Source organism: Cynoglossus semilaevis, chromosome 1, assembly GCF_000523025.1.
Source record: "Cynoglossus semilaevis isolate Cse_v1.0 chromosome 1, Cse_v1.0, whole genome shotgun sequence".
NCBI lineage: Eukaryota > Metazoa > Chordata > Actinopteri > Pleuronectiformes > Cynoglossidae > Cynoglossus > Cynoglossus semilaevis.
In genome coordinates, this window is record NC_024307.1 from 12994341 (window position 1) to 13021524 (window position 27184).

Below are 27184 nucleotides of genomic sequence, written 5' to 3' on the forward strand. Positions count from 1 at the left end.
TGTCTTCTGTTTGTGTCACATGCAGAGAGTGTTGATGAGAGGAAGCTGCAGATATTTTACAGTATGTTACAAGCACAGGAGTGAGAGGAAGGAGTGCTGGAGGAGAGGTGACACGGGGATTCACAAGACCATAATCAGAATCATCTGCATCGAGTGTACAAACACACAGTGTGTCAGTGTATAAAAGACATTCAGCGGTGCATAGAAGCAACAAAAACAGTTTTAATAACTTTGATGCTGACAAATGTATCGTGTAGGCAAAGTGCTGTTTAAAGGTTTAAAGAGTATTCAGAAATTAACTCTGAAAACATAATTTAACGCACACAAGTTTTATGTGCCACTAGAAATGTGATTTTTGTCACTATTATAATCACATCCCCATTTTATGCAGCTCTTTGTGTATCTACAGCAGTACAGTAGGCTCTGCTCCCATCAATGAAATAAGGAAGAATATTGTTGATAATTCAATTTTTAATTTGCATTTTGTAGATAATGATTTTACTGGGGCTGTTGAAATTAAGTACATTAATTACATTTAATTAAATTTTAAATTTCAGATAAATATATGAGTACAATTCAACACATGGGCTGAATGAAGAGCACTGCATATCTAATCACTACGCAGTCAAATAACAGGTTGTAATTTGTGCATACTGAGCGAAAACGTTTTGGTTTCACTGAAGCAGCTCAAGCTTAAAATACCATCAACCTCAGGTCAGATGACTGGCCTGAGTCGGAGCGGTCTCACCGAGCTCAGGAAAATAAGGAAGTCTGTGGCTGACAAGTTGACTGACACAATTGTCAAATGGATTGTGAGGATTGATAATTCCATCATTTGGATTAGTCACACATATAAAAAAAACAGGTGTGAAACACATACATCTACTAATCCTGTGTTTCATCAGATTAAAAATATGAATGTATTGACAGCCCAAGTTTTATACTTTAAAGAATCGCTTTGGTCGTTAAAGGCCATTTGCAATCTCCCATAGTGCACCACTGCACATATATAATGTTCATTGTGATCTCCAGGCTCACTACTCCACCTTCTACTACCACTAGTGTTAGAACTAGTCACTTATTCTAATGATCTCTCAGCATCACAGTAGGAACAGAACAGTGCATTTTCTCACACACTTTCAAACCACTGATTGTTTCAAGGATGGCGTACTTTATTAGATTTTATAAAATTAAGTAGGAGGAGAACTACTGACCGTTGCCTCAGCATCAAAATAAATACCCTAATAAATACAAGTGTACACAGTAATCCAGGCTGTATGCATTGATTCATGCATAGCATATAAAGTAAATATCATTCTCTACCTGCTGGCTTCAGCTCAGCAACCCAGTGCATTAATACTGAGGATAAATAATAGATAGTGTATATATAGTGAGGAGCAGGATGATCCACTCAGTAGCTTGGACCATCCTGCGCCACAGGAAGTAGAATAAGCAGAGAAAATATTGATCCATAACGAACTTGAGATCTATGTATCCTGGGAAGGGAACAGTAGCTAGCTGTTAGCTCTAGGCCACGATAAGACACAGAGGTAGAGCTAGCCTTTAGTGTCCATTTCATCAGTGCTCAGAAATCCGTTTGTTCAGTTTTTTTGTTTATCCAATATTTATTTAAAATCCTTAACTATCACAATGCTTCTTAGTTTGGTATACGTCACCAAGGTAACCAATATGGGAATACTTCATGAAAGAATACAGCCATTTTTGTTGGAAGCCCCCCGATGGCCTGCAGTGGTACTACAATACTAATATTTTTAAGAAACAAAAGAAAAAGAGAACAGTTGCACAACTGTTTATGAGCCATCTTAATGTTTTCTTCTGCCGCTCACTAAATCAATGGAATTCTTCTGTATTGCTAGAAAAAAAAAAACGACAAAAAACTGTGTGCAAAGTATTACTGGGAAGTGGTAACTTACGGATGTTGTGTGTTTACTTTGAACACAAGGCAAAAATATTCATTTGACAGTGGTAATGACGATGTGCGGCGTCGTGCGAAACAAGTGCGATTCCAACTGACTTCAAAACTTTGCCTCAGTTTTGCTGTTATTTTCAAGAGTGTTTTTCTCTAACATCATTCTCGACCATTCTCACAGCAGATAGGAACGTTCCACACCACAGCTTGGTGGACGGCAATAATGAAAACCTCATGACAACTCCCAGGTCGTCTGGTCAACCAGGCCCTCTTCTGGAAATCACCCTGTGAAATGTGCAGCAACACAAACCTGCAGCCTGTACATGTGGAGGGGACGAGGGGAGAGTAGTATTCAGACTTTGACAAGGTTAAAACCAGGAAAGAGGATTTTTCTGATCTAACTATAGAAGAAGGCTCAGGTTTTCAGCCTGACTTTTGTTTGATATAGAGTTTTCCTCCCATCCTCTGCTGTGGAGACACGGCCTGGTGGGCAACTATCTGCTCATCTTGGTGGAGCACTTGCCCTCCCTGCTGCAGCCTTTCCCCCTGGACAGGAAGAAAGAGCCGGCACGAGCCTGCCTACTGCAGCAGGTCTCCTGGTGATGGGGGTAGAAGCGTCGACAAGGCGGCGAGCCGGAGAAGCTGGGAGGTGAACGGCTGCGGCCAAGACAGCCTCCTCCTCCTCCGGCTGCTCCTCCTCCTCCGCCACGGTGCTCGTGTCGGGAAGGTGAGGAACTGACAGAGCGCTGCAGGGAGGAGGAGCTACGTGGGGAGGCGCTAGAGCTGCGGTGGTGGTGAGGAGAGCTGGTCAGGCTGCACATGCCCATCCTGGAGCTCCCGTGCTGGGGAGAGTGTCGGTGATGGAGCGGGGAGCCACGAGATCCGTGCATCAGCTGAGCAAGGCATGACAGAAGGTCTGAGTCACTGGTGCTGCCGGCTCGAATCCGGTAACGCCTGAGCCTGAGAAACAAAGAGTGATGAGTATGAAAAATAATAAAAGGAAAATGAGACAACACAGTGAAAATGATGATGAGTGATGACATCATCAACAGATGTAAGATCAGAAGCATGTATACTGTCAAGTCAGCCAGTTTTAAAGGACTTTAAGGCAACAATAGTTATAAATAAAATAAAAATGCCGCTTTGAATCAGTGCCGTGGATGCAGTTCAACCAATTACCTGCCCTCTACTGTGCCCCGGCACGGTGGCTTTCCAGGAGGTGGTCGGGGCAGGAACTGTGCAGCCAGCTGCTCAGCTGAAGAGGCTGAGTGGACAGGGCGAGGGATACGGCTCTTGCGGGACAGAGGGCTGGAGGACGAGGACAGGGACGGAGCATCATCTCCTTGACGATCGGAGGGGGAGCCCATGAGCGAATCCTCATCCTGAGAACGATCAGAGGTGGACGAGAGCGGGTCTTTTGCCAGGGAGGCCACTAGGGGGCCACGTCTATCAGAGAGGGAGGGTGATGCAGTGGGAGACGGGACAGGGCCTTGGTGAACGGCTTTCTTCTGCAGGAGTTTCTCCTTGGCAGAGCCTGGAGGTGGGAGTTCTAACAGGCTGGAGGGCTCCAGGACTGGGATGCGACTCTGCCTGCGGGTGGGGTCCTTATGGGGGGCAGCTGGAGACGGGGAGGAGGGGGTTAGGTTACTATTCTGATCTAGAGCTTGGGTCAGCACTCCACCCTCCTCTTGATTTGGCTCAGACTCGGTGGCTGATGGAGCGTGGCAAAAATCCTTCTCCAGATCTTTGGGCTTCTGGGCAACAGAATTATTTTGATTCTTTTGGCTGTTTTCATGAGAGGAGTTGTGGCCACTGGCAGAACCAGGACTGCAAGGTGAGTGAGGGGATCGAGGAGAGCGCGGGGACTTCGGAGAGGAAGACGAGCAGGGAGAACGTGGGGAAGACACGTGGCTCGGCACGGGGCTTGGAGCCTTGGTGTGATTGTCTCCGTTGACCAACGCTTCAGCCAGGGGGTCCGTGGGTGTCCCTGGGTGTGAGGGAACGCAGTCAGTGTCCACTGTGTTCTCCTTATCCTGCTGAGCCTCAGTCTCAGCTTCAGCTTTGGCATCACCTCGCCTTTCCAGAAGGAGGCACTGTGGAGCGCTGTCCGATCCTGACTGGGAGGACAGAGCCGAGGGACGCTGAGCCGTCAACTGAGGAAGAGAGGAAGGCGAAGGCACAGGAGGGAAGAAGAAGAAAGAGACAAGAGTGTGTTATTAAACATAATAAGCCACAGGGTCAGTGAGAATATTATTCGTGTTGTCATTGTGGCTTGTTGCTGGTGGACTACAACAGGTCCAGTTGTGCTGTAGCTCTGCAGCAAGAGCCGGATGCAGATGTGTGAGAAGAGAAGAATTTTCTGTTATGTATATTATGGGTTGATCAATGGTGATTAGTTGTTTTGGCAAACAGCATGCAAGACCATAGCTACCATCGTCAGACACATAAAGTGCTATGGCAGTGTCAGTCAAGCTTGTGAGTACAAAACCGGCAAGTAGAACAGGAAACGTTCACGCAACTTGGCAGGGGGCTTCACCGAGGAGAGGGTGAGGAACAAATACAGGGAGAGAGAGAGGAAGAGGAAGATAGAGAGGACAAAGACGATCTGAAACAAAAAGACATCATGCAAGCCGTCGTCATGACTCCACATTCCAAAACACACATGCCACACAATCAGACAAACACCAACCCACCACCCTCCTCAACCCCACCCTGCACTCTAGTTCAGATCAGCACAAAGACACAAGGACACGTCTGGTTCATGCTCTGTCTGACCTGCACACTGGTTTCTGCCTGACAGCAACACAACGAGCAAAGCCAACACAACAAACAGGGCAACGGAAAGACAAAAAAAAAAAAAGCAATAAAAATGGAAAGAGCCCATGTATGATGAAGAGGATGATACAGTTTAGGACTAAATGTTTAGCCTTCCTAGAGAAACTCGGCTTCTGTTAAGGTATTTCCCAAATGTTTTAAAGCAGAGCAAAGGTTTTTGTGTAACAAACTTCACTGAATATAATGGCTGAGCATTTATACTTTTTTATGCAGAGGTGAAACGATTAGCTCATCGTCCTTAATAGTTAGCTGTTTCTCATTTCTGCACTCGTTCACTGTATTTTAGTTTACTCTCCTGCTGGGTCTCAGCCTGTTTCGCTACAGTAATTCTCTCAAGATTTTCCAGATTAGATTATCTTCTAGCCTGGATCCTGGTCTTTAGAGATTGTGTTCCAGAATTAAGTCAGGGGTTAAAGCAGACCAGTTAATAACATTTACCCCAACCTCCTGGAGACACAGTAGGTCTTCACCAGTGTCCATGTGCTGTTTACTGTTGAGTTCCATATGTGACGAAGCGTTCTGGCAGCCCTTTATTCCTACGCCCATCGTTTCCTTCTAATCCTATGGTTAGGGAGTTGTAGTTTTTCCTTCACTGGACCACATAGTTTGTCTACGCTCGGTGTCTCCTTTCTCCAAGTTGTTCTTGGCAGATTCAGTCTGACCTTAAAGGTGTCACAGCAGAAACCTGGGTCTTTCTTGGTCTGAGCTTCACAGTTTGTTTAGTGACAGTTTATTTCCAATTTTCTGATGCTTCGTCAGGTACTGTAGGCTGCCTTTTCACTCTTATTATTATTTTGCATGTAGTGTAGCAGTTATCATGTGTGCCTTACACACAGAAGGTCGTGGGTTCGAGCCCCAGAGGAACCACATAACTAATGGCGCCTCCTGTGGTAACCTGTGTGCGTTGCAAATACCTCATAACTCCTTGCTCTGTAGTACTTTGTAAATACTTGGATTGAAATACTCAGAGGGGCTAAAAAAATAGTCCCCAACTGTAAATGGAGGTGTGGCTTTTACTGTGATGAACTCATCACCTGCTGGAGTTGGGCACGTGTGATGCGTATGACAGAGGGGAACTTTGCGTTGGCGGCGCCTGCCGGAATAGCAGGGAGTTTCCTACGAGTGGGCGAGCGAGCTTCGGGGACAGGGTTTGGTGGTAGTGGGAGGGAGGCGTGGCAGGAGGAGGAAGAGGAGGGACGTTCCTGCTTCTGCCGCCGCTGCTTCTGCTGCTGCTGCTGATCGGCCGACTGGCTGCGAGTCAGGGCCTGTGTGTGGCGCTGGTACAGCGGGTCTGACAAGGTCAGGAGGGTGTGAGGACTGGGAGAACGGAGAGGGACGGGGCTGGACGTCCGTATCAACACTTCCTCAGGCAGGGACGGAGGAGAGGTGGGGAGCTAAGAGAGGGGAAGGAGAGAGGGGGGATGTGAGACTGCTGAGGGGGTGAGAAGATGAAGGAGAAGTGGTAGGAATGTTCTGTGGTGGGAGAAACAAGCAGCAGGAGATGCAAACATATGGAAAGGCCATGTTGAATGTCTTCAGAGCTTTTCTTATAATCCCTGCTCACGTTCATGTCAAATGTTCTGACAGCTGTTGTCCTCCATCTACTTCTACTACTTTTATAAACGTTTATAAACAGAATTGTATCTAATTTTCTTGTGACATTTCTACATTTATTTCAAACTTTTGTTAAACATTTAGTCACTGTTTGCTGTATTTTTCTGCCTCACTATGTTTTGAATCAAATCTTGAATTTATATTCTTGGCTAACAGGTTTAGCTAGCTAACTAGCCTTTAGCTTTGTAGGCTGTAAGTTATCATTGGGGTGATTTTGGTTAGTTTAGTTTTGGATGATTATTTTGCTATTCTAGGCTAAACAGTGATGCTTTTTCTTAGAGTTCACTGCTTTTTAACAGCTCTTTCTATTTTTTTATGTTGTGGAATATTTTGCCAGAAATTCAGTCCTCAGTTTTGGAGGAAGTAGTTGACCCCTCGTGTATTTTTACAAAATTAAACGGGGAACACCTTGAAAAAGGTTTTGTCCTCTCTGCTTTAAACCAAAAAGGTTGAATGACAGTATATGAGCATTGCAGTGGATATTTGGGAAATTTAATTTTTATTGGGGGAAAATAACAACAAGATAGAGGTATCTACTTTTGGAAGAAAATTCAATTTTAAGGAATTTGATTTTTTTTTTTTAATTAAATGGGCTGGTTGAAAATAACAAGCAGAAAGAGAAGCAAAAAATAAAATTGAATAAAGCAAACCCAAGTTCAATTTTGAGAAAGAAACTGCAGTAAAGTAAATAAAAGAAAAGTAAAAACTTTGCAATTTCTAGAATAAAAAATGTGAAATCAAATGCCGTTCCAACCAAGGAGCTCTCCCTTTGACCCATGCTGTGATGTGATCAGCTCTGCAGTTGTGTCACTACACAGTACCCTCTAGTTACAGATGTACACAGGTGGAGATGCAAGCAGACGTGAAGCAGTAACATTAAGCTTCAAACTACAGCAGGATGCAGCTGGTGGAACCTTGATTGTTACATGACTTCTCTGGAAGTTCTAGAGCTAGAACTCTGACTCTGTGCAGCTTTTTAACTCTGTAAAATGCTGACTGACGGTCAGTATCATGTATGTCATGTTGAGAGATGACCTTCTAGGAACTTACCTGAGTGAGAACGCCCTCAGCCAGAGCCTCGGCCGGACTGGTGGGAGTGACAGGCGGCAGTGTCCCCGCGGGGCCCACACTTAGCTCTAACTTGTCCACTTTTGTAGAAGACACACTTTCCTGTTTGGCTTTTCCAGAACTCGGGCTCGCACTGCCCTTTTCCCAACCAGGAGACTGTTCCTCTGGCTGGAGCACTTCTGGCTCCTCATCCTCCTCCTCCTCTGATGGACTGGTGGTAGCTTTTCCTCCGGGGGAGCCACCTGGTCTCTCCACCATGACCCACTCCCTTGAGTCAATGTCCTGCCTCCCAGAGCTTAAGTTCAGGGCCACGAAGCCCCCACTGATGGCCGCCCCCTCTCCCTGTTCCATAGACGCAGGAGACGCTGGTTTAGGAGAGCCTCCACCAGACAGGAACTCCTCGTCGTAGTGCCACACCCTGTCAGGACGCTCCCCAGCAGGTGCACTTTGACCCTGAGTTACTTTGATGATGGCAGCTGCGTTGGTCTCCTTCTCCTGTTGTGGAGATCCAGGCTTTGTTGGACTAAAGACACACAGAGGGAGAACAGAAAGAAATCATTAACTCTCACTGGAAAATATATATTTCAGGAAAAAGAAAAATGGTATGTAGTCATGGAAAAGAAATATTACCGGAAAAAGAAAAATGGTATGTAGTCATGGAGAAAAATATTACCGGGCCTTAAAGCCCTAAGACAAAAAAAATGTAGCCAAAAAAAAAATGTAGCCAGACGTTTTATCAAAAGGTTCAATAAGATCCAAAAGGTAGAGAATATAAGAATTGGTGAAATTACAAACTTCTAGAAAGAAAACCAGTAAGTGATAAAGTTTTTATTATAATGTTAAGAGTGCAGGAACAAAAAAGGAAGGAAAGACATTAAAAATTAAACAAACGTAAAAAGAAAATAGAAATCAAAACAAAGAAGAAAAGAAAGTGCGAAAAGTGAAATGAAGAGAGAAAGAAACAAAAAGAAACACAGAAAGAAAATGAATAAAAGAAAACAAAAAGAAGAAAAAACAGAAAGAAATCCGAAAAGAAGAGAAAAGAGACAGAAAAAAAGGTAAGTTGTGTTTCTATAAAGAAAATGAAAAGTAATAATTCAAGGTAAGTTCTCAGATGTGGCTGTGATCCACCCACCAGGCTTCCAGAAACCTCTCTGGACTGGGTTTGGACTCCAGACCCAGCCTCCTCTCCAGGTCGAAGCTGTGGATGTTTCGAAGTTTCCTCAGCAGAGGACCATCACGGTCTGAAGCCATCACCTCAGAGTGGAGTTTAACAGGAGAGCCTAGACTTGGTCCAGTGTAGGGGCTCGGAGGTCCTTGGTTTCCCTGGTTGGTTCTGTGCTCCTCCTCTGTCGCCCCCTGCTGGAAACAGGTCATTTCGTTTTAAACACTAAATATTAATTTCAGACAAAACAGAAAGAAATCCGCTCAGGGTTTTAGGAGTGTGACCAGCGTTACATTATTTTCCTATCAAACCTTGATACTTTTCTTTGAGTGCATTTTAGCTAGTTGCAAGCTAACTTCTTCTTCTTCTTCTATGAGCTAATTCCAAGCTAACTTGCTAGATGTTACGGCTAACGTGTATAACCTTTTTTTTCTAATTCTTAGTATTTTTCATCACTTGTAGCTATTTTGCTGTAACCTAATCAACTTCTACTGTTGTCTGCAACTCACTGAACAACTTCTGCCTTCATTCAGGCCTGAACCACAGTTGGTGTATCGTTACGTGACGTCTACCTTCCACACTGCTGTTCTGATACGATTCCGGTTCCGGTCCAGCTCCTCCCAGACGTCGGCCTCCTGGTTACGGTGTGGGTGGAGAGGAGAGCCGGGCAGACGCTCCGGAACGGCGTTGTTCTCCACATCGCTGAGCTGCTCGTCCTGCAGAACCTCATCCGTGTTCTCCCTCATCAGGTCTCCAGGAATCAGGGAGGCGTTGGCCATCCTGACACCACATGCAGCACACGTGTTAACACAAGTCATAAACAGGAAGCTAGCTTGTGGATGGTAACACAAAGAGAGGCACATATACCCCATATGTGCAGGAGTGAGGCGGGTGTGATGCTGCGGTGTGGTGGCGCTGGCGCTGATCGTCAGTGTTCCATCTGTACCGGTTCTTTCCCAGTCGTAGGGGTCGTTCTCCACCACGTTGTAGGTTTTCATACTGTTGTCGAACACCGACATCAGCAGCTGAAAAGGGAAAAAAGTGTAAATATTCATTTTTTTAAATGTATTTCTGGTGAAGTTATAATTATGGGAGTACGTTTTCCCTTCTCTCCAAATACTGTATGTTAATTTTTTTCATATGATCTCGTGGGCCAAATATAATTACACCGTGGGCCAGATTTGGCCCCCAGGCCTGAGTTTGACACATCATGCGCTAGGAAGAACGTACTGGGAACTTCACACTCAGTTATCTGCTTTAATTAAAGTAACGTACTGGGAACTTCACACTCAGTTAATTAAAGGTTGATCACAGCATTATTTAGCGCTCACCAGACTTACCACCTTATTTTATTTCTTAATTGAATTCAATCCAAACATACCTGATAATCAGGCTTGGTGAAATAATCCAGGTTGGCGATGTGGTCCAAAAACACAGCAAACTCTGCAGGCAGATGTTTGAGCATCAGCCGATGGTCGTATGTATCCTTCAGCTTCCCCACATGTTCCTGTGGTTAAACAACCGCACACACAGAGCTCAGACGTCACATCTCATCTTTCACCGTCACCTCCTGCACAAGGTGGGACATGGGTCACTGCGTCTCCTCACCTTGTCTTTGATCTTCCTCCACGGCAGCTGACCCACCAGAAACTCCACCAGCATGTAGAAGAGGGACCACAGGTCGTCGTGACGACCCATCTCCTGCAGATTTACAGCGTCAGGGAACGTCAATAACTTTGAACCAATAATAAGGATTTGTGGATGTTAAAATGCAGGCAGCACCGCAGGAAGTCGTCACCTTGTTTTTGTGAGCGTTGACAGATGCATATCTCACTGTTCCTCTGAATCCTGCCACTGGACGAGGCTGAAATACAAAGACACACATGTCCATGTCCAACAGCTCACACAGACCTACTAGTTTATATTTGTATCTGTTGAAACACCTAGTTAGATCAAATCCGACTGAGAGGAGCGTCACTCACAGGTCGGACCTCCTGGCAGGAGTTGGTGAACTGACGAGCCAAACCAAAGTCCAGCATGTAGCAGGTCCGACAGGTGCTGGGGAAACGACCCATGGCAAAGTTGGACTGAAGATTGAAACAGTGATGTCAAAAAGTTAATGGTTAAGAACTAATTTACTGACATCCACTACAGCCAGTCTCTGCTGACTCACCGGTTTGATGTCGCGATGCAGGAAGCCCACAGAGTGGATGCTCTCAATGGACTCCAGGATCTGACGACCCAGACGCAGGGTGGTGCTGATGCTGAACGTGCCCCGGCTCATACTCCGTCTGAGGTCGGCGAGGTTACGACCCTGTGTGACCATGTGTAAGATACTTCAGTCAAAATACCTCACAGGACTCTGAGCTTCAACAGTCATCAGTCCACAGTATCTAGAACAATGGTTCTCAAACTGTGGTACGAGTACCACCGGTGGTACGTGAGCGCTTTGTGGTACGTGTACCACTGGTGGTACGTAAGCGCTCTCTAGTGTTACGCGGAGAAAATTCATATTTTTTACCTTCACATTTTCAATTGAGTAAATCTGAAACATACCATGCACAATGAACACAACATTTGAACATAAACATCTTTCTAAACATTTCTAAACATCTCTCCTGTGGTGGAAGCTAACAGTGAAGGCCTCTGCTGCTGTATTCTAATGTTGGTCATCATTGTTTTCTCAGGTGGTAGAGTAGAAAAAGTTGGAGAACCACTGGTCTAGAGTGTTTCCAAACCTATTTATGGGCCATTACACATATTCTTATGCACCAAGTAAAATGAACCATAAGATATTGTATGAAATGAAATACGATGAACTATATACCTGGGCCTGTTTAGTTGAACACAACTGTGATATACTCACAGGGATTGAAGAAAGACAAAACAAACAAAAACCTATTCTTCAACAGTCTCTCTCTTTCTTTAGTTTTTATAGCTATCTGCTGGTATCTTGTAGAAATATTTAAGAGTATTTAATTGGTCACATTTAAATACTCTTCTACAAATCACCAGCAAATTCCTATTACCACTATTACGGACACATTTCTTTTTGTTGTTGTATGTGTTGTATCTGAGTGTGTGGGTTGCCACCTATTGGCCGATCAAAAAAATAAAAATGACCTGTCAAAATAAAGGTTTTATTGAAGAAATTACCGTAATAACAATAATAATGCTCACTAAACCTGTCCATCCCACCCACGATGCTATGTTTACGGGACGGTGTCCAGTATTTACTGCTGTCCTTTGGTCGTACCTGAAGCTCCATAACCACGTAGTTGAAGCGGTCGTTGCGGCCACAGCCCACGAAGCGACACACGTGGTCCTTACCTGAGAAATAAATCACAGAGTGCAACATCAGTTGGTGGTTGGATGGAGACGACTGCGTGAATTGGTGTGTGTGTGTGTGTGTGTGTGTGTGCTGAAGTTTCAGTGCCCTTCTCTCCCCGAGCCCTACAGCTCTCATCCCTAATCACAACACTGCTGATTTATGCACTGCAGAGAACAAAGACACATGTGCATTCATGCACTGTGTGTGTGTGTGTGTGTGTGTGTGTGTGTGTGCACGTGTGGTCTCAGCGGACAGTGCTGCATTGCCAGCATGGCTGTGGCCACACCCCAAAGCCCTTCAGCGTGTACCGGAGTGAAGGCAGACAAACCTTACATGGTAGAGTGTAATAGGGTTTAAAAACATGTGTATATTCTTTTATTAAGGCCCGAAAATGTCACAACCAAACAACAGGAGCTCGCTGCGACCATCGCTCTTCCAGTGTTTGTTGTTTACTGCTGGGCGGGTCAGCGACTGTTTGTGGAGGCTGGAGTTTTCAGCCCAGCTCAAGTTACATGAGGAACACATGATGCCCCAGGCTGCAGTCATTAGACAGAAAACATGATCCAGGGACATTGATTTTACCGTCAGAGGGCAGAAAAATAGAAGGACTGGTGGTTAAGAAGGGCAGGAAGAGAAAGAAGAGGAAAGAAGAGGAGAAGAGAAGAGAACAGAGGAGAGGAGAGGAGAGGAGAAGAGAGGAGAAGAGAGGAGAGGAGAAGAGAGGAGAAGAGAGGAGAGGAGAAGAGAGGAGAGGAGAGGAGAAGAGAGGAGAGGAGACGGGAGGAGAGGAGAGGGGAGGAGAGGAGAGGAGAAGAGAGGAGAAGAGAGGAGAGGAGAAGAGAGGAGAGGAGACGGGAGGAGAGGAGAGGGGAGGAGAGGAGAGGAGAAGAGAGGAGAAGAGAGGAGAAGAGAGGAGAGGAGAAGAGAGGAGAGGAGACGGGAGGAGAGGAGAGGGGAGGAGAGGAGAGGAGAGGAGAGAAGAGGAGAGGAGAGGAGAGGAGAGGAGAAGAGAGGAGAGGAGAAGAGAGGAGAGGAGAGGAGAGGGGAGGAGAGGAGAGGAGAGGAGAGGACAGTGGTTCAGAAAGAAGACAGAACGGCGGAGGAAAACTGGACGAGCTCTTCTGTTGATCTGGTTTCTCTCTGGTGAGAGTGTAGTGAGTTCATCAAATGTATCTGTCATGTTGGAACATCAGCTTCATCACAGCCTCAGCATAAATAACTGATTAAACGTATGATTCTTTGGCTGCTACTTGTTCTATTGTTCTACAGCATTAAATGGTTACTCTCTATGGGGTTTATTAGCACCGCAAAACAATTTTTCTCCCAGTCACCAATAAAGAAATTCAGATTCTGGTTTAGATTTAAGAAAACAATAAATAACTACTATGACTTCAGAAACAATGACATACTTTAAAACCTGGAACTGACCTTAAAGTCCGCCCCACACAACAGTCCTACTTGGATTTACTTTGGCATCAGGACATCCACAGTAAAACAACAGGTTTTAAATTTTTTTCTCAGTCTATTATTTTAGAATAGTGAATTGGAGAATACATTTTCACTCTTAATACTAATTAAAATAAATGTCACATCACTTTGTTTTTTGTTTTCTCACAAACATTTCCATAAAAAGGTTCAGAAATAATTACCGTTATGGATTAGGTTCCACTGATGAAACTGTACTCAAGTAGAGTGTAAAACAACAGGTATTTTTTCTGGCTGCTAAATTTACTTTTCTTGCTCACTAAATTCATTTTTTAAATACAAATTTTTAGTGCAATATGTATATAATTTTTTCTGGCTGCTAAATTTACTTTTCTTGCTCAGTAAATTCGTTTTTTAAATCCAAATTTTTTTTTTTTTTAATTTATAATTCTGCTAGTATTCGTTATATTCTGAAGTTTTATTCCATTTCTACTAGTGTTCTGGTTCAGACCTGAAACAGAAGCTCTACTATTCCTTTACCTACACATTTGATTTAATCATTTTAAAATCTCCTGGTGACAGGACAGCAGCGTCCGTTCAACTTCTCCCAAACTCTACAATGTTCAGAGCCCAACATCGTTGTGTTACTGGCTCTCAGCAACGTTGTGATCACAATAAGCCTCGTGGTGTGTGAGGTCTGACGTTATCAGACGTCAGCACACTAACAACATGTTACACCTGGCCTCAGATGAAGTCGTTTAACGTTCCCGTCTCCATCCTTTCATTTCTACCACCCTCCACATTTTCCCGTGCCAGGCTGCTTTGGCTTATATTTGTTCGGCTCTGATTAATTTCACAGGAATTATTGACAGCAGGTTGTTCAGTTCCCTTCAGAAAGACACTGATACGCCGGCCACAGTCCTCTGGAGCAACTCAATAGGTCACACTGTGCCACGCTGCAATCAATCAATTCCAGAAACATAATCCAACGAATTCATTTCAACTCACCCTGGAGCTTCTTCAGCACGGCCACCTCCATCTTGAGCACTTGTTTGGGCTGCTGCGCCGACTCCACCTTCAGAGCCACGCTGACCCGTGTCAGCAGATCCAGCGCCTCGTAGATCTCGCCAAACCCTCCACCTCCGATCTTCTTCACCTATAGAAAGAAAAATAGGACGGCATACATTTTTTTTACCAGTCACTGAAAGCATGTCCTGCCTTCTCTGGGATGCCAGGCATCAAGGTCAAAACCAAACCAAACTTCTCTGAAGTTGATGGGGATGAGCGTTTGTAGAGATTTCTTCACTAATCTTTACATTAGCTTGCTACGCTACAGTTAGCGGTTCTGATCGTCATACGGCAGGTTCTTTTCTAATGTTAGAAGAGAGCATCGTAGATCTGACACAAGTTGAGGGGTCCTTTGGTTTTTAAGTTTACATATTAGGAGTAATACCAGGTATTCATAGGTAAGGAGGACATGGAAATGGTTGGTAAAAATGTGGACATGGCAAAAAGTGATCTGCTGTGGAGACAGAAATGCAGCAGCTAAAACATATGATAACCTCCTCACTGCCCCTCCTCAGTAAAACTCCTCCAGCTTTAATTTGCCCTCACGTTCTTACGCGACCTTCACTGTCCTCCTTAAGATGTAAAGTCGTGGGATTAACTGCAAAGTTCTTACGTAACTGGGCTCTCCAGGAGACAGGAAGTCACCAGTAAGGAGTAAGACCTCCACATGGCACACATCCAGGCGGGCACAGCAGCAGGAAACATTGGCCCCCGGGGGCAACACTGTCACATAGCCTGACTGTAGTGCAAAAAAAAAAACTGCACCATCACAAATAGCTGTACGGGCTATTTTTAGTTTTCCCTGCAGCAGCACAATATGGACAAAGACACAAACTGTTCAAGCCACAGGTGAGATTGTGAAGTAAAGGGGAAAGCATTGTTTCACGAACAATGAGTCGCAGTTTGGAGGCCAAGAGGGGAGGAGGAGGAGGAGGAGGAGGTGGAACCAGGGACAGGCAGTGACGGGACAAACAGAGTTGGCATTGTTGTCAAACACCGCGTCACTCACCACTTTCCATCGCTCCTTGACCAGGGAGAGCACGCTTAGGATGTCAGTTTGCTCCGCTCCCCCGCTCATTCCGCCTGCCGACCAGGGACGATGTCCTCACTGCTTCCCCCCCTCGACCAGCAGCTTCAGAATGGGACGGGCATTTGGACTCTGATGGAGGACACTGCAAAAACAAACAGCAAAAAAACAAATCAAGTGAAACATAAGTCTAAAGGCACTCAAACAGATGGAGGGGTAATCAGATTATTCCTGGCAGAAAGTGGACGACAGTGATGTTATGTAGAGATGTGTAATAATATGGAGAACAAAAAGGTTTCTGGTGAAATGTTCAAGTCTCTCCGAGAGTTGAGAGACAAACTTAATCCCCTGTCTTATCGTTTGGACATTTCTGATGCTCGACCATCGCTGCAGCTGCCGCAGCTGTTGCCAGCAGCTGTTTTTGTTCTCCACCACCACCACATACCAACCACTCAGGGACCGTCTGCCTCAGCTCTAACATCACACAAGACTACGATTAATGGTGCACTTCTCCCACTCATATATCTGTGTAATATGACAGCCGATGATAAGGCACCGTAAGATCATCCTCCAATTCTTCATGTTTCATGTTTAACTGATCGGTTCTGTATCAGTTACCAGTGACTCTCCACTGTTACCAGTGTTAGTCTATAATATCAACTACAGCACCACGCAATCTGTCCGTCTGAGGCGAACATCTTAAGTTGGGGAGACACCAGTCGAGATTAAGGACAGGTTTCAGCCACTTCCTAAAAGTAAATATTCTCAAGGACAGTATGTTGACGCTAACAGGAAGTCGGCCATCTTGATTTTTACGAATTCTTCTTTTCCAAAAATCATTCTACAAAGTATATTATGACTTGAAGTTATCATTATCGAATTGTTCTTTTGAGACATTTCTTATAAAAACGTGTATCAGACATTTTGCAAATACTGATTGGTTCGTCTTTGACGTGACAACATCTCTTATTGGCCAAACAAGAAACAGGGAGTTGCTTTGATTTCCTGGTCCTTGAACCAATCTTCATAGAACTTTAAATGTTTGATCTGAGATCCAGCCTCAAGACATCAAGGTGAATGTCATGCCTAAGTCACATTGTAATAGCGCCACATGGTGGATAACATAAGCAATACACGAAATACATATATTATCCATACCTTATCCATCACTGTCAATCTAGGGCCATACCTTATCCATCACTGTCAATCTAATGGATTTTAAATTCATGTTGACTTCTAAAACATTAAAGAATTTTTCTCTCAACTTGTCAGATGATGTTTTAGATGTGCTATGTATCACAAAAAAATCAAAAAAAAACATTAATTAGTTACCCCTAACATTAATGTAACTTTAACTAAACATAAAAACACTGTGTTGTTACATCGACTGCCAGGTAAAAGTTGCTTCCTCGGCATAAAGGCTCCGTGCTGTACACTCTCTTGAAGGCAGGGCTCCCTGTAAAAGCTGCATCATAGCTGCTGTATTACACAACAGGAGAGCTGCCGACCTCATTAGCCTAGCTCCAAGCACTCAGAGCAACAGTCAACTTTCATACATCATCCTTCCACAAAGAGATCAACGTCTACGGTTACGCAACAGCCTCCAAATCACTATCTGGTTACTGAGGCATGATGATCCTGACATCAAGGAGACCATCAATCCCATCATGCACCGGGATGAGGATGGTGGGAGATGAAGCCAAATAAAATCACTTCATGTAACGTGACCCGGGGTCATGGGTACGGCGACCTTGAGACGCTGACGCAGAAGACATAAACTGACCTGTGACACCTATCAAAATAAAATCCCTCTTCATTACAGACGTACGGAGACTGGTTAAAGACTGTGCTGGAGTGCAGCGGTCACACGTTAATACAACTTCCTGTTTGGGCAGGAGGGTCACCAACATGGTAACGGTTTTTAACAAGACGTCATGGTTTTCTTTCTGATTTCAACGGTTTTCGCTATGAATATGTGATTTGATTTAATTATCAAATATCATGACCTATTACAATCTACAGATGAAGTGATGAATATGTAAAATTATAATCTATTGGACGTAATGATAATCTTCCTAAATACCTGCATTTAGTGTTTGTTATTTCCTCTCTCTAGTTTATACTTAGGTAAATACTACAGAATAATTTTAAATAAATGCTAAAAATAAAAACAAAAACTTGATTATTTTCATTGTAGGTCCCTCACCCCTACAGCTAGAACATGTACACTGTGAAGGAACAGAAAGCACAGGCCTAATTACGGAGCATTTTTGACTTGATCTTAATGGTCGATAAAGTCACATGACTGCCACAGTCTTCAGGGTGTCCCAGAAATGTCTGGACTCTATTTAACAGTGATCCACCACAGTCTGGACCACAGCAGTGGACAGACCAGGCCTGATGTCAACAGACAAACAACAAAGTCCTGGTAGAAACACATCTGGTGGAGACCAGAAGAATCTGAAGAAACAGCTGCAGCAGGAGCAGAGGCTGATCTGGACCACAGGTTTGACTCTGTCCTGGTCCAGGAAGGAGAGGGACCCGTCACAAGTCAGCGTGGACGCTGTCTTTACATAAGCTCAGCATGTGTGTTCTGTTGGAGGCATTTCAAGGTCAACTTTTGTCCTAGTGTTTTTCTTCCAGAACAGCTTGATCTTTTCTGCCTTATTTGACCTTTAATGCACCGGACATTCTTTCTGAACATACAGTTTCTGAGTGGGATAAAAAAATGTTGTCTGTTTTTCTGAAACCAACAATAACTAACAGCAGTGTAGTTGTCTCTTTACTCTTGGTAGTGACTTTGTAATAACTTCAAATATGTGAGGAATAACTTGATGAGGGGAATTCTTGACCAGTCATGCAAGTAGAAGATGTTTTTTAACTAACTAAGACGATCATCTCTTCAACATTTAGTCGTCTGACCTCAGCTCTACATGTCTGATAAATACCATCTGTACTCTGTGCCTGCGTAATGTTCCATTACTTATTATTTAAAACAAATGCTTGAACTGGGTGACAAATTGCTCGGACAATTCTAAGTAGAAAAAAGTTAGAAACGCTTTTAAGTAGCTAAATTGAGTATTTTGTACACATATAAAATCATGTTGGTTCAGCATAGTTATGCTGATATAGCATTACGTAAACAATGCCTTAGTTGAAATACCTGAAAAACTCTCCTGTTAATCCCTGCCACAGTTTTCCTTGTGTACCCAACACACATTTTTCACAGTGTCAGTTACCGGAGCCAGACCAATAAAAACCAACAGGCACTGCATTGTCATTTCATCAGGGAGTGAATGCCAAATCAGAAAACACAAAAATCAGACTGGTGCAGACTTTAAGTGGATTATTTGGCCGCAGTTTCACTCTGAGGAATTTGGTTGAGAACTAAGTCAGACAAACGCAGAGGTTTTTGTAATATTTGAGTTACAAGTTGCCAAATGAACAATGACAAAAAAAAAAAAGTCCATGGACAATCAAACTTTCTAAAATCATCGTCATACTTCTGTACTTGTCCTCGGCTGCTACAGCACCCCCAAGAGGAGAAACCTTCCCCACCACCGTTATATTTTTTAAAAAGAACTACTGGACTGGCACAATCGTTTCTTCTATTTTAGGTAAATGCATTTCATAAAACTGCACTGAACAAATCTGGGCAGATTTTTAACAGCCATGCACAGAAACACATGCTTTTGTACAGCATACACACACACACACTGATAAACGAGCAATCCTGCCTCACACCGTGACTAATCTCACACCTCACAGAGAAGCAGGGCTCTGCTCTTCATCTTCCTCCTCCTCCACTCTAATCAACATCAGTGGTGAAAAATAAAGAAATAGATGGTTAAGAAAAACATTCAGCCAAACGATGACGGTGACATCATGAATCACACTTCCTCCACAGATGACTCCTTGCATCTCCATGGCGATGATGGTGCAGTGAGCATTCTTTTTGGGGGTCGCCAACTGCAGCTTTGTCATCGCCTGTGCCTTCACCGTCTGCTGTCAGCAGCACGTTAGCAGCTACGTGCCGCTGACAGCTGGGCTGTCGTGGGTTTTATCAATGGAGATACACAGGGTACTGCATGGGGCTACTTTGTTTTTTACTTAATGGCTCTGAGAAGCAACACTGAGCAAAATAATTGGTGACATTCAAACAGTCAGCAGAGAAAACCATATGACTTAGCAACAATATATCATAAAAATAGCTCAAAGTCGGCCAAAAGATACATTAAATACAGTTAGGCTAATCAATTAAAAGCAAAATCGTTAGCCAATAAAATACCTTGGGTTACTGCATACTTGTCAAGAATACACTCTGTAGCCAAAGTGAAATAGTCATTGCTCTGCTTGAAGGTGAGTTGTATTTTGTGGGATTTATATGGGCTACATTAGGCGTACTGTAACTCATAATTAGCATCTATTTGTGACATTAGCATTAAAATGTTTTCCTTCCTCAAATGTCTCTTTTTTCCACAGCTCCAACAACAACATCTAATAACAGCTGAAAGAAACACAGTCCAGAGATAATAACAAACACTGACAAAATACACCAGAAAGAAACACAGTCCAGAGATAATAACGAACACTGAAATACACAGCTGAAATTGGTGCAAAATCTGCTTTTAAAACGTTTCATTTTCGCAAATAAACAGCATAGGAGGTCTGGACATGCAATAAAAAAAAATATAAACCACATAATTTAAGATTCCATTGTTTTGTTTGCAAACACCCCAGAAAACTGTGTCTAGTCAGGACATCAAACACGGCATCAAACGTTTGGCTCGCGGGCCAAAATGACGTTCAAAATTTGACAGCGGGTTGGATCTGTATTAGTTGGCTGTAGAGTGCTGGACTAAGTAATATAAGTAAATAAAATGTACAAGAATAAACGTAATCTTTAAAGATAATTTGGCACATACGACGTCTGCCACCACCTAGTGGCATCAACAGAAATTACAGTTGGTTCGTTGTAATACATGAAACAAGGATTCACATCAGTCTTTAACATACCTTATAACGGCCCAGATTACGGAGCCGAGTGGACATATCTGGTCCACGGACCGTAGTTTGCCCAGGTCTGCCTTAGAGGCTGACGTTTGACTTTGGCAAAATATTGTCTTTTTTTCCCCTATCAGACTAATCTGAAGCTTTAAAATAAAGGCTAGTTTCACTAACAAGATTATATACAGCTGGTATAAACAAGGAAGGGACGACGCTATAGCTGTAGCTGATGAACATGTATCCTACTGTACACAGGCAATGGATCTGAGTTTACTATTGACACAATGAGCGGCCATATTTGTTTTGAACTTGTCTCCCTCTGAGCTGCAGGGAGTTAAAAAGAAGCAGGGTCTTATGACAACTCTCTAAAAACAAATACCAGCTCAGATTTTTTTTTAAATGACAACTCTCTAAAAACAAATACCAGCTTAGATTTTTAAAAAAAATCAAATTGAACACAGGGATTAAGGGACCAGAGGTTCTGGTCACTACATGTAGTAACAAGTGAGTTCTGGGTTCCTTTTAGTGAAGCCCACGGCCCTGCTGCGGCTTTTCTACGCCCCTGTTCCAGACAATCATTCAGTAAGAATTGATATGCGAGTACTACACGTTAAAACACAAACGCACATTTCTCCATACCTCTGAGCTGAACGGGACGTGATGAAGTGAAAGGGTAAAAACCAAACACATGTGTCTAACACTATCCTCCCTGCAGTGGACACACACACTGCTGTGGAAGCAGAGCTGTTGCATAGCTCTGCTGGTTGCCACAGCAGATTTACTCAGGCGCGTCCACGCACACGGTTTGTCCAGGAGGCCACGCAGGCTCCTCCAGCCCGTCTGACAGGGTGAATGGTGTGAGGAGGAGGTTACGGCGTGACAACACGAGAGGAAACAAACTCCTACGGCAGGAGCAGCAGGGAGACATGGTGGATGGTGGTGGTGGTGAATGTGCCCGGAGGCAACCGTGGAGGGTCGCACGGTTCCCCCGGTGCTTACCTCTGCTCTTTACAGCCTTGATCCACAGAGGAGCCGGGTGTGGTTAGAGCAAATCTGCTACGTTTGGAGGCGGCGGGGACGAAGCGCAGCGGAATCCCATAGCGTGTGGGTCATCGGCTAGAAGAGGCGGACGTTTCAGCCGCTGCTGCGGCCGCTGGTGACGGAGCAGCTGTGAGCGGTTCGGAAAAATAAAGCAGGGAAACGAGTGTGTTGTGACAGAATGTGTTCGTCCCCGTTCTCCTTCTGCCTGTCACCTCAGCATCTCTCTCTCTCTCTGTCGTTTGCTCGCTGCGGATCCGTGACGTGACGTGACGCCTCTGTGATGATAAGCAGCAGCAGCCTTTTAGTCTACGGGCGCGCTCCCGACTCCAGTGCCCCTCGCAACAACTCAGCGGCGGAGTCGCGCATAAACCGGGTTTTAAAGCGCGTTCGCGTCCATGTCAATGGGAGCGCGCAAAGCATTATACCTGACGAGGAAATACTAAGCTTGTTAAAATGTGTTACATTAGGTTGTTTAGAACAGTTATTTACTGTGCAAAATACCCGAGATGCGGATTATGTAATATTATATCGAGCAACAAAGTTTAGGAGAGTGTTTTACAAAAGATTTTAGTCAAGGAGACTAAACTTCAGTCAACATAAAGCTTTGGGTGGCACCCAAAATTGCACGATAAACAAAATGTAAAATGTTTTAAACAAAATTAGCTGACGTATATCTAAAAACTTCACAAATATCGCAATATTTCTCACTAGTTGTAAAAAGAAACTGATAGACAGAGCTAAGCCTAAAGCTAAACAAATTGCTAAACTATAACCACAAGGAACCAGTTAGCAAAAATATAGCAAATAAAATGTAGCTACATTTATAGATAATTAATAATGACTTAAAAAAATTAAAGGGTAGATTTCGAATAGGTTGTCAAGTAGTCAACCTCGCATAACCCGACACCAATAGGTATGTTACAATAACTAATTAAAACTATATAGGCCTATATATAAAAAGTTAATAAAATCTGTTGTGATGGCGATGATCACAAGTAAACACATAAAAGATGTAGTTGTTTAAAATCACCTTGTGATCATATCTAGTGCGCAAATGTAAATGTATTACCGATGTAGCGTATGAGGAAATATCTCCGGTTTGGAATGACGCCTCTGTAAGACACTATACACGACACTTCTTCCTGTTAAGACCACTAGAGGGCGCCATTTAAACAAAGATGATAATGAGAGATCAGGACGCTAAACACTGAGATAAAAACAGTTCCCTTTGTAAAGTAGGCGTTAATCTTAATCAAAGTTGAGCTATTTTAATCACAACTTATGCACTGATAATTGTTCTTGAAGCTCCGACACGAATGTCATAGTTACACCCTTATTCAAACATTCCTTTGTTGGCCTTTGATGTCTCTTTTTTTCCTGCGCTTGTTTGTATAGTTCTGTGTATGTAAGAACACACCGACTGACATAGATAATACCTGGGGAGGAGTAAAAGTTAAGTGAGAACAGACATACATCAACCTGTCACTCAGCCAATCAAGTGAACTTGTGATAGGAATCTAGAACTCGGTATTAAAATGGTATCACAGTAGGAATGTGTCAGCCAGTCATTATTAACAATTATTGTAATTAATGGTACAGAAATAAATGTTGAGCGTGACTCCTGCGAAGATGTCATTTGTATATCAGCATGTAGCACCACATATACAGTATATCTGTGTATCGATGGTTGGAATAATAGCATGGCAAAGCAGCTCAGAGCCATTTACCCTTAAAATATCTGAATATCATATCCATGTGGATTTTCAATTACATTAATATATATAATGTGGATTTTCAATTACATTAATATATGTGTGTGTGTGTGTATCAGCACATAATACATGTGTGTACACCATAAAAAGACTACAAAAGGCGGCTACATGTTAGCTTTATGACACAGGAACACCAGAATTTACTCACTATTGTTCAACAAAAGCTGTTAATATCTGTCTCAGTAAATGCTGTCATTGTTCAACCCTTAGCAAACTAAATTATGTGTCTTCAATTTGTCTACTCCAACTGTACACAAAGGTGTGTTTGGTTGTTGACAGATACTCAAAAGTCTTGTTCGCCGAAAACCACGCCAGAGTGGGAGCTCTTGCTCATTACAGGATCTCGTGACGATCTGAGTGTGACGTTTCCCGCTGTGACCGGCTGTCTGTGCTGTGACCGGCTGTCTGTGCACTGCCGCTGCTGCCGCTGTCGGTGGTGAATGGTGGATGCTTGGCTGGTGGATGGAGCAGTTAACCGCACGCTATCTGTGACCTCACCTCGGCTGAGAGGACCGTGAATGAAGCCCCGCTCCCCCATGAAGCAGCAGCTCCTGCGGCCGCGATGGCAGCGACACATACGGTCTGAGTCGTTAGCCGTTAGCCATGTAGTTTAAATCCCCCCTTCTCTCTTTGTATGTGTGTAGTCAATGTTGCTGTGATTCGCGCTTAGCCATCCCCACCAGTAGCTAGCTGTTATTATTTCAATACACCTCCTCCACCCTGTGCCCGGGACAGACGGCGGCAGCTAGACCCCCTCTCTCGATTATACAGGAGGATGCTGAGGCTGTTCGTAGCGCTGGTTGTCCTCGGACTGGCCCTGGCGTGCATCACCTCCTGGGTGCTGGACGGCTATGACACGGCTTGGCACCCGAAACGGAGCCTACAGCACCGGACCGGTGATGGGGTCGGATCCAGGGGGAGTTCTCCTCCGTTCCCGGGCGGAGAGATGAACAACATATTCTGGTTCATACAGGTGAGTGGTTGCCCTCATATCCACTTGATATTTCTCTCGTTACCCCTGGTGCCCCGACCGGTCGCGGCAGGTGGCTGCATTGTTGCCTTCAGGTGTCGTCGGAATTATGATGTATACCAGTTTCCGACATACCAATGTGTCTTTACGTTGCAATTTTGCATGGGGATTTATGCTGCCACCATACGTTGAAAAAGAGAAGACATGCCACTTTGAAATTTGTAGTAAAATATATTTTTTGTAATACATTTTTTTATTTTCATTTTTATGGTACTCAAAATATGGTGTTTATTTGATTCTGTCCAATAGGACCTCTCAAACCAGTACTTGGAAATCAAGTCCTAAGGGTTTCAGTGGCACAGGACCACCAGGGGTTAGGGAGTACGAGTTATAGTTACTTTCTGTTACCTTTTCTTTTTAGACGTTAAGTTTGGTGGACCAGTCACATCACTTCCTGCTGCTTAATGTGTGAATGAAGAATTTCACGTAACGGCAGCAACTATTTTCTCGACAGGTTTCCGATTGAGAGTATTCTCTGTTGTTGTAGTCGGTCAACAGTGGTGTTTGAATGAGTGAATGATTGACAGAAGTGACACTGAGTGTGTGTGTGTGTGTGTGTGTAACTATAATTGTGGTAACACAGTGACAGGAAGTTCTCTGGAGTTTGACCTCTCACTGAGGCCAAACTCCAGACATGGTCTTAATACTTTTCCTGTTTTTTTTCCCCCTCCTATAATCCCAGACTATACTAAATTTTAGAGTTTAATTTTTCAGCCAAAAATTTAAAGTTTCCATAAAAAACAGATTAGTTATTGTTATAAACAAGTGGTTAAAAATGTTTTCTCACCTTAGGTTATTTAAAGTTTTCCATCTGTTCTTATTTGCAATGCATTACATTAGTTCATATGTTGGAAGTTCCAGATTTATATGATCGTTGGTTTATTTACCCACAGAATTCACCTTTGGTTTTACTACAACTGACGTTAGCTACGACAACACGTCAACAAAGAAAAGAAACAAAACTTCAGCCTAACTAAACGTGACGTTTAATGTCACTTATCTTTCTGTTATTTCTTCTTCTGAACCTGGTTCAAGGTCTCTGACATCCACATCAGTCGATTCCATGATCCCAGACGAATTCCTGATTTTGAAAAGTTCTGCACCGACACCATTGAGGTGATCAAACCAACTCTAGTTCTGGCAACAGGTACTGTTTTTTTCTACTCCTTTTTTTTTTTTTTTTTTGACGCCTGGCCTCCACACCAGTGTCTCACAGTCTCCGCCCTCCACTCCACAGGAGACCTGACTGATGCTAAAACAGAGAGTAAAGTGGGATCCCTGCAGCACGAGGTGGAGTGGCAGGCCTACCACAACGTCCTGAAGCGGTCTCGAGTGATGGAGCGCACTCGATGGATAGACATCCGTGGAAATCACGGTGATTATCTGAGGCTCTTTATCTTTCCTCCTCCTGTCTTCACTCAGAGACTCCAGTGGAAAGGCCACAGTGCTCTGTGAAGACCTTCTGAAGAATCCATTAACCGCTGCCTTTTACAAACAGGAAGTCGCTCCAGCCTGCTGCTGGTCACCGCCGTCTTCCTCGTTATTGGATTGCAAGCTTTTAAACGTTAAATATGATCTCGTTTCCTTGGTATTCGCTGGAAACAGGAGCTATTGATTGGATCGGCAGTGTAACTGACAGATATTGATCTCTGTTGATGTGTGTCACACAAACAACAGCCAGAAAATCTGATGCCTGGTGTAGATATGTTGTCCTGTGGCCTGGGCTTCAGGGGTCCGAGAACAACGTGGGCCTTTTAAAAATGGTTTAGCTTGTTTTATTTTTCACTTTTTTAAAATAACTTTTTTTTTTAGTATATTTTCATAAGTTTTTCATTTATGATTATTGAAATTACTACAGCTATTTTTTTTTCTATTTTTCTAGGATAACTTGTTGGTGTTGCTCTATTTTTGGCATTTATAGCTACATCTGGCTTTTTTGTGCCCTTGTTTTAGGCAGTTTTAATAATTGTTTGGCTAATGTAAAGGTAATTTCCAGTTGAATTTTTGTTTTGTATTTTTAAACATTTGTCGCATTTTCGGTTGACCTTTCAGTTGACCTTTTATTAAACTCCTCGATCTCGTTGTTTGCTTTTTCCTCACAGATGCCTTCAACATCATTTCACTGGAGAGTGTCAACAACTATTATCGGTAATAAAACACACACACACACACACACACACCGTTTAGTCCTGTACATAGTTCCGGCAGCAGTGTGAAGTCCATCCCAGTTGTGTTGTTCGTTCAATGGCTCTGAAACATGAGCAGACCCTTCCTTGCAGCCAGTATTCTCCCGCACCAGAAATAGCAGCAGAGCACACACAAAGAGACCGACTCTCTCTCGCTCTCTCTCTCTCTGCAGCTTCTGCAGATCGATCTTCCAGCTCCATAATATTCTTAATGTTCTTGTCATCCCGAGCGAGACAAAAGTCTGTCTCCTCCCGTGGTCTAATTTATTTATTTACCTAGAATGCATTCAATTATCTCAGGACTGGGACTAGGACTAGAGCTCCATTAGCTCCAGCCCAGTCTGCAGCGTAGCATCCTGTCGCTCTCCTCTTTTTCCTGTAGGAAGTACTCGGCTAATCAGAAGATCGGCTCCTTCCACTACGTTCACCGGACACCGTTTGGAAACTACTCGTTTGTCTGCGCTGATGCCACGCTGACTCCAGGACCCAAGAGACCGTATAATTTCTTTGGGATTCTCAATCAGGTAATGATGTCTGACGACCTCCCTGGTCCGACAATCACTGAGTGTTTAGTCGTTTATTAACTGCACGAGTTCTTGTCTGACCATATTCACAGTAGTGAACAACAATGTGCTTTTAGTTGATGTTGAATGTCATGGAACATGTGATGACAGTGTTTTGGTCT

At 43.7% G+C, this 27184-nt stretch overlaps 2 protein-coding genes across 5 annotated transcripts in view; one reads left to right on the forward strand and one right to left on the reverse strand.

The window, feature by feature from the left end:
• Positions 1 to 1341: 1341 nt before the first annotated feature.
• Positions 1342 to 22242, reverse strand: ttbk2a (tau tubulin kinase 2a). 4 transcript variants are annotated; one of them, XM_008311797.3, is made up of 16 exons: positions 21470 to 22242; positions 15446 to 15608; positions 14377 to 14524; positions 11869 to 11942; positions 10786 to 10926; positions 10595 to 10699; positions 10411 to 10476; positions 10221 to 10313; positions 9994 to 10119; positions 9480 to 9637; positions 9185 to 9392; positions 8583 to 8806; positions 7430 to 7970; positions 5800 to 6159; positions 3110 to 4083; positions 1342 to 2890 (listed from the first exon to the last, which is right to left on the reverse strand). In XM_008311797.3, exons 2-16 carry the CDS (start codon positions 15512 to 15514, stop codon positions 2425 to 2427), a joined length of 3753 nt encoding a protein of 1250 aa, XP_008310019.1. In that variant the 5' UTR covers positions 15515 to 15608; positions 21470 to 22242; the 3' UTR covers positions 1342 to 2424. The 4 variants fall into 4 exon arrangements, with proteins under 4 accessions (XP_008310019.1, XP_008309992.1, XP_008309999.1 ...); XM_008311770.3 differs by having other exon boundaries at positions 8583 to 8809; XM_008311777.3 differs by lacking the exon at positions 21470 to 22242 and adding an exon at positions 21110 to 21387 and having other exon boundaries at positions 8583 to 8809.
• A 1102-nt stretch (positions 22243 to 23344) lies between these two features.
• The window catches only part of tmem62 (transmembrane protein 62), a 6576-nt gene continuing 2736 nt past the window's right edge, over positions 23345 to 27184 (forward strand). Inside the window, exons 1-5 of the mRNA XM_025054293.1 lie at positions 23345 to 24256; positions 25349 to 25460; positions 25551 to 25688; positions 26416 to 26461; positions 26882 to 27064. Coding sequence (XP_024910061.1) covers positions 24059 to 24256; positions 25349 to 25460; positions 25551 to 25688; positions 26416 to 26461; positions 26882 to 27064 — 677 coding nt within the window. The 5' untranslated portion in view covers positions 23345 to 24058. The remainder of the gene's footprint in view (positions 24257 to 25348; positions 25461 to 25550; positions 25689 to 26415; positions 26462 to 26881; positions 27065 to 27184) is intronic.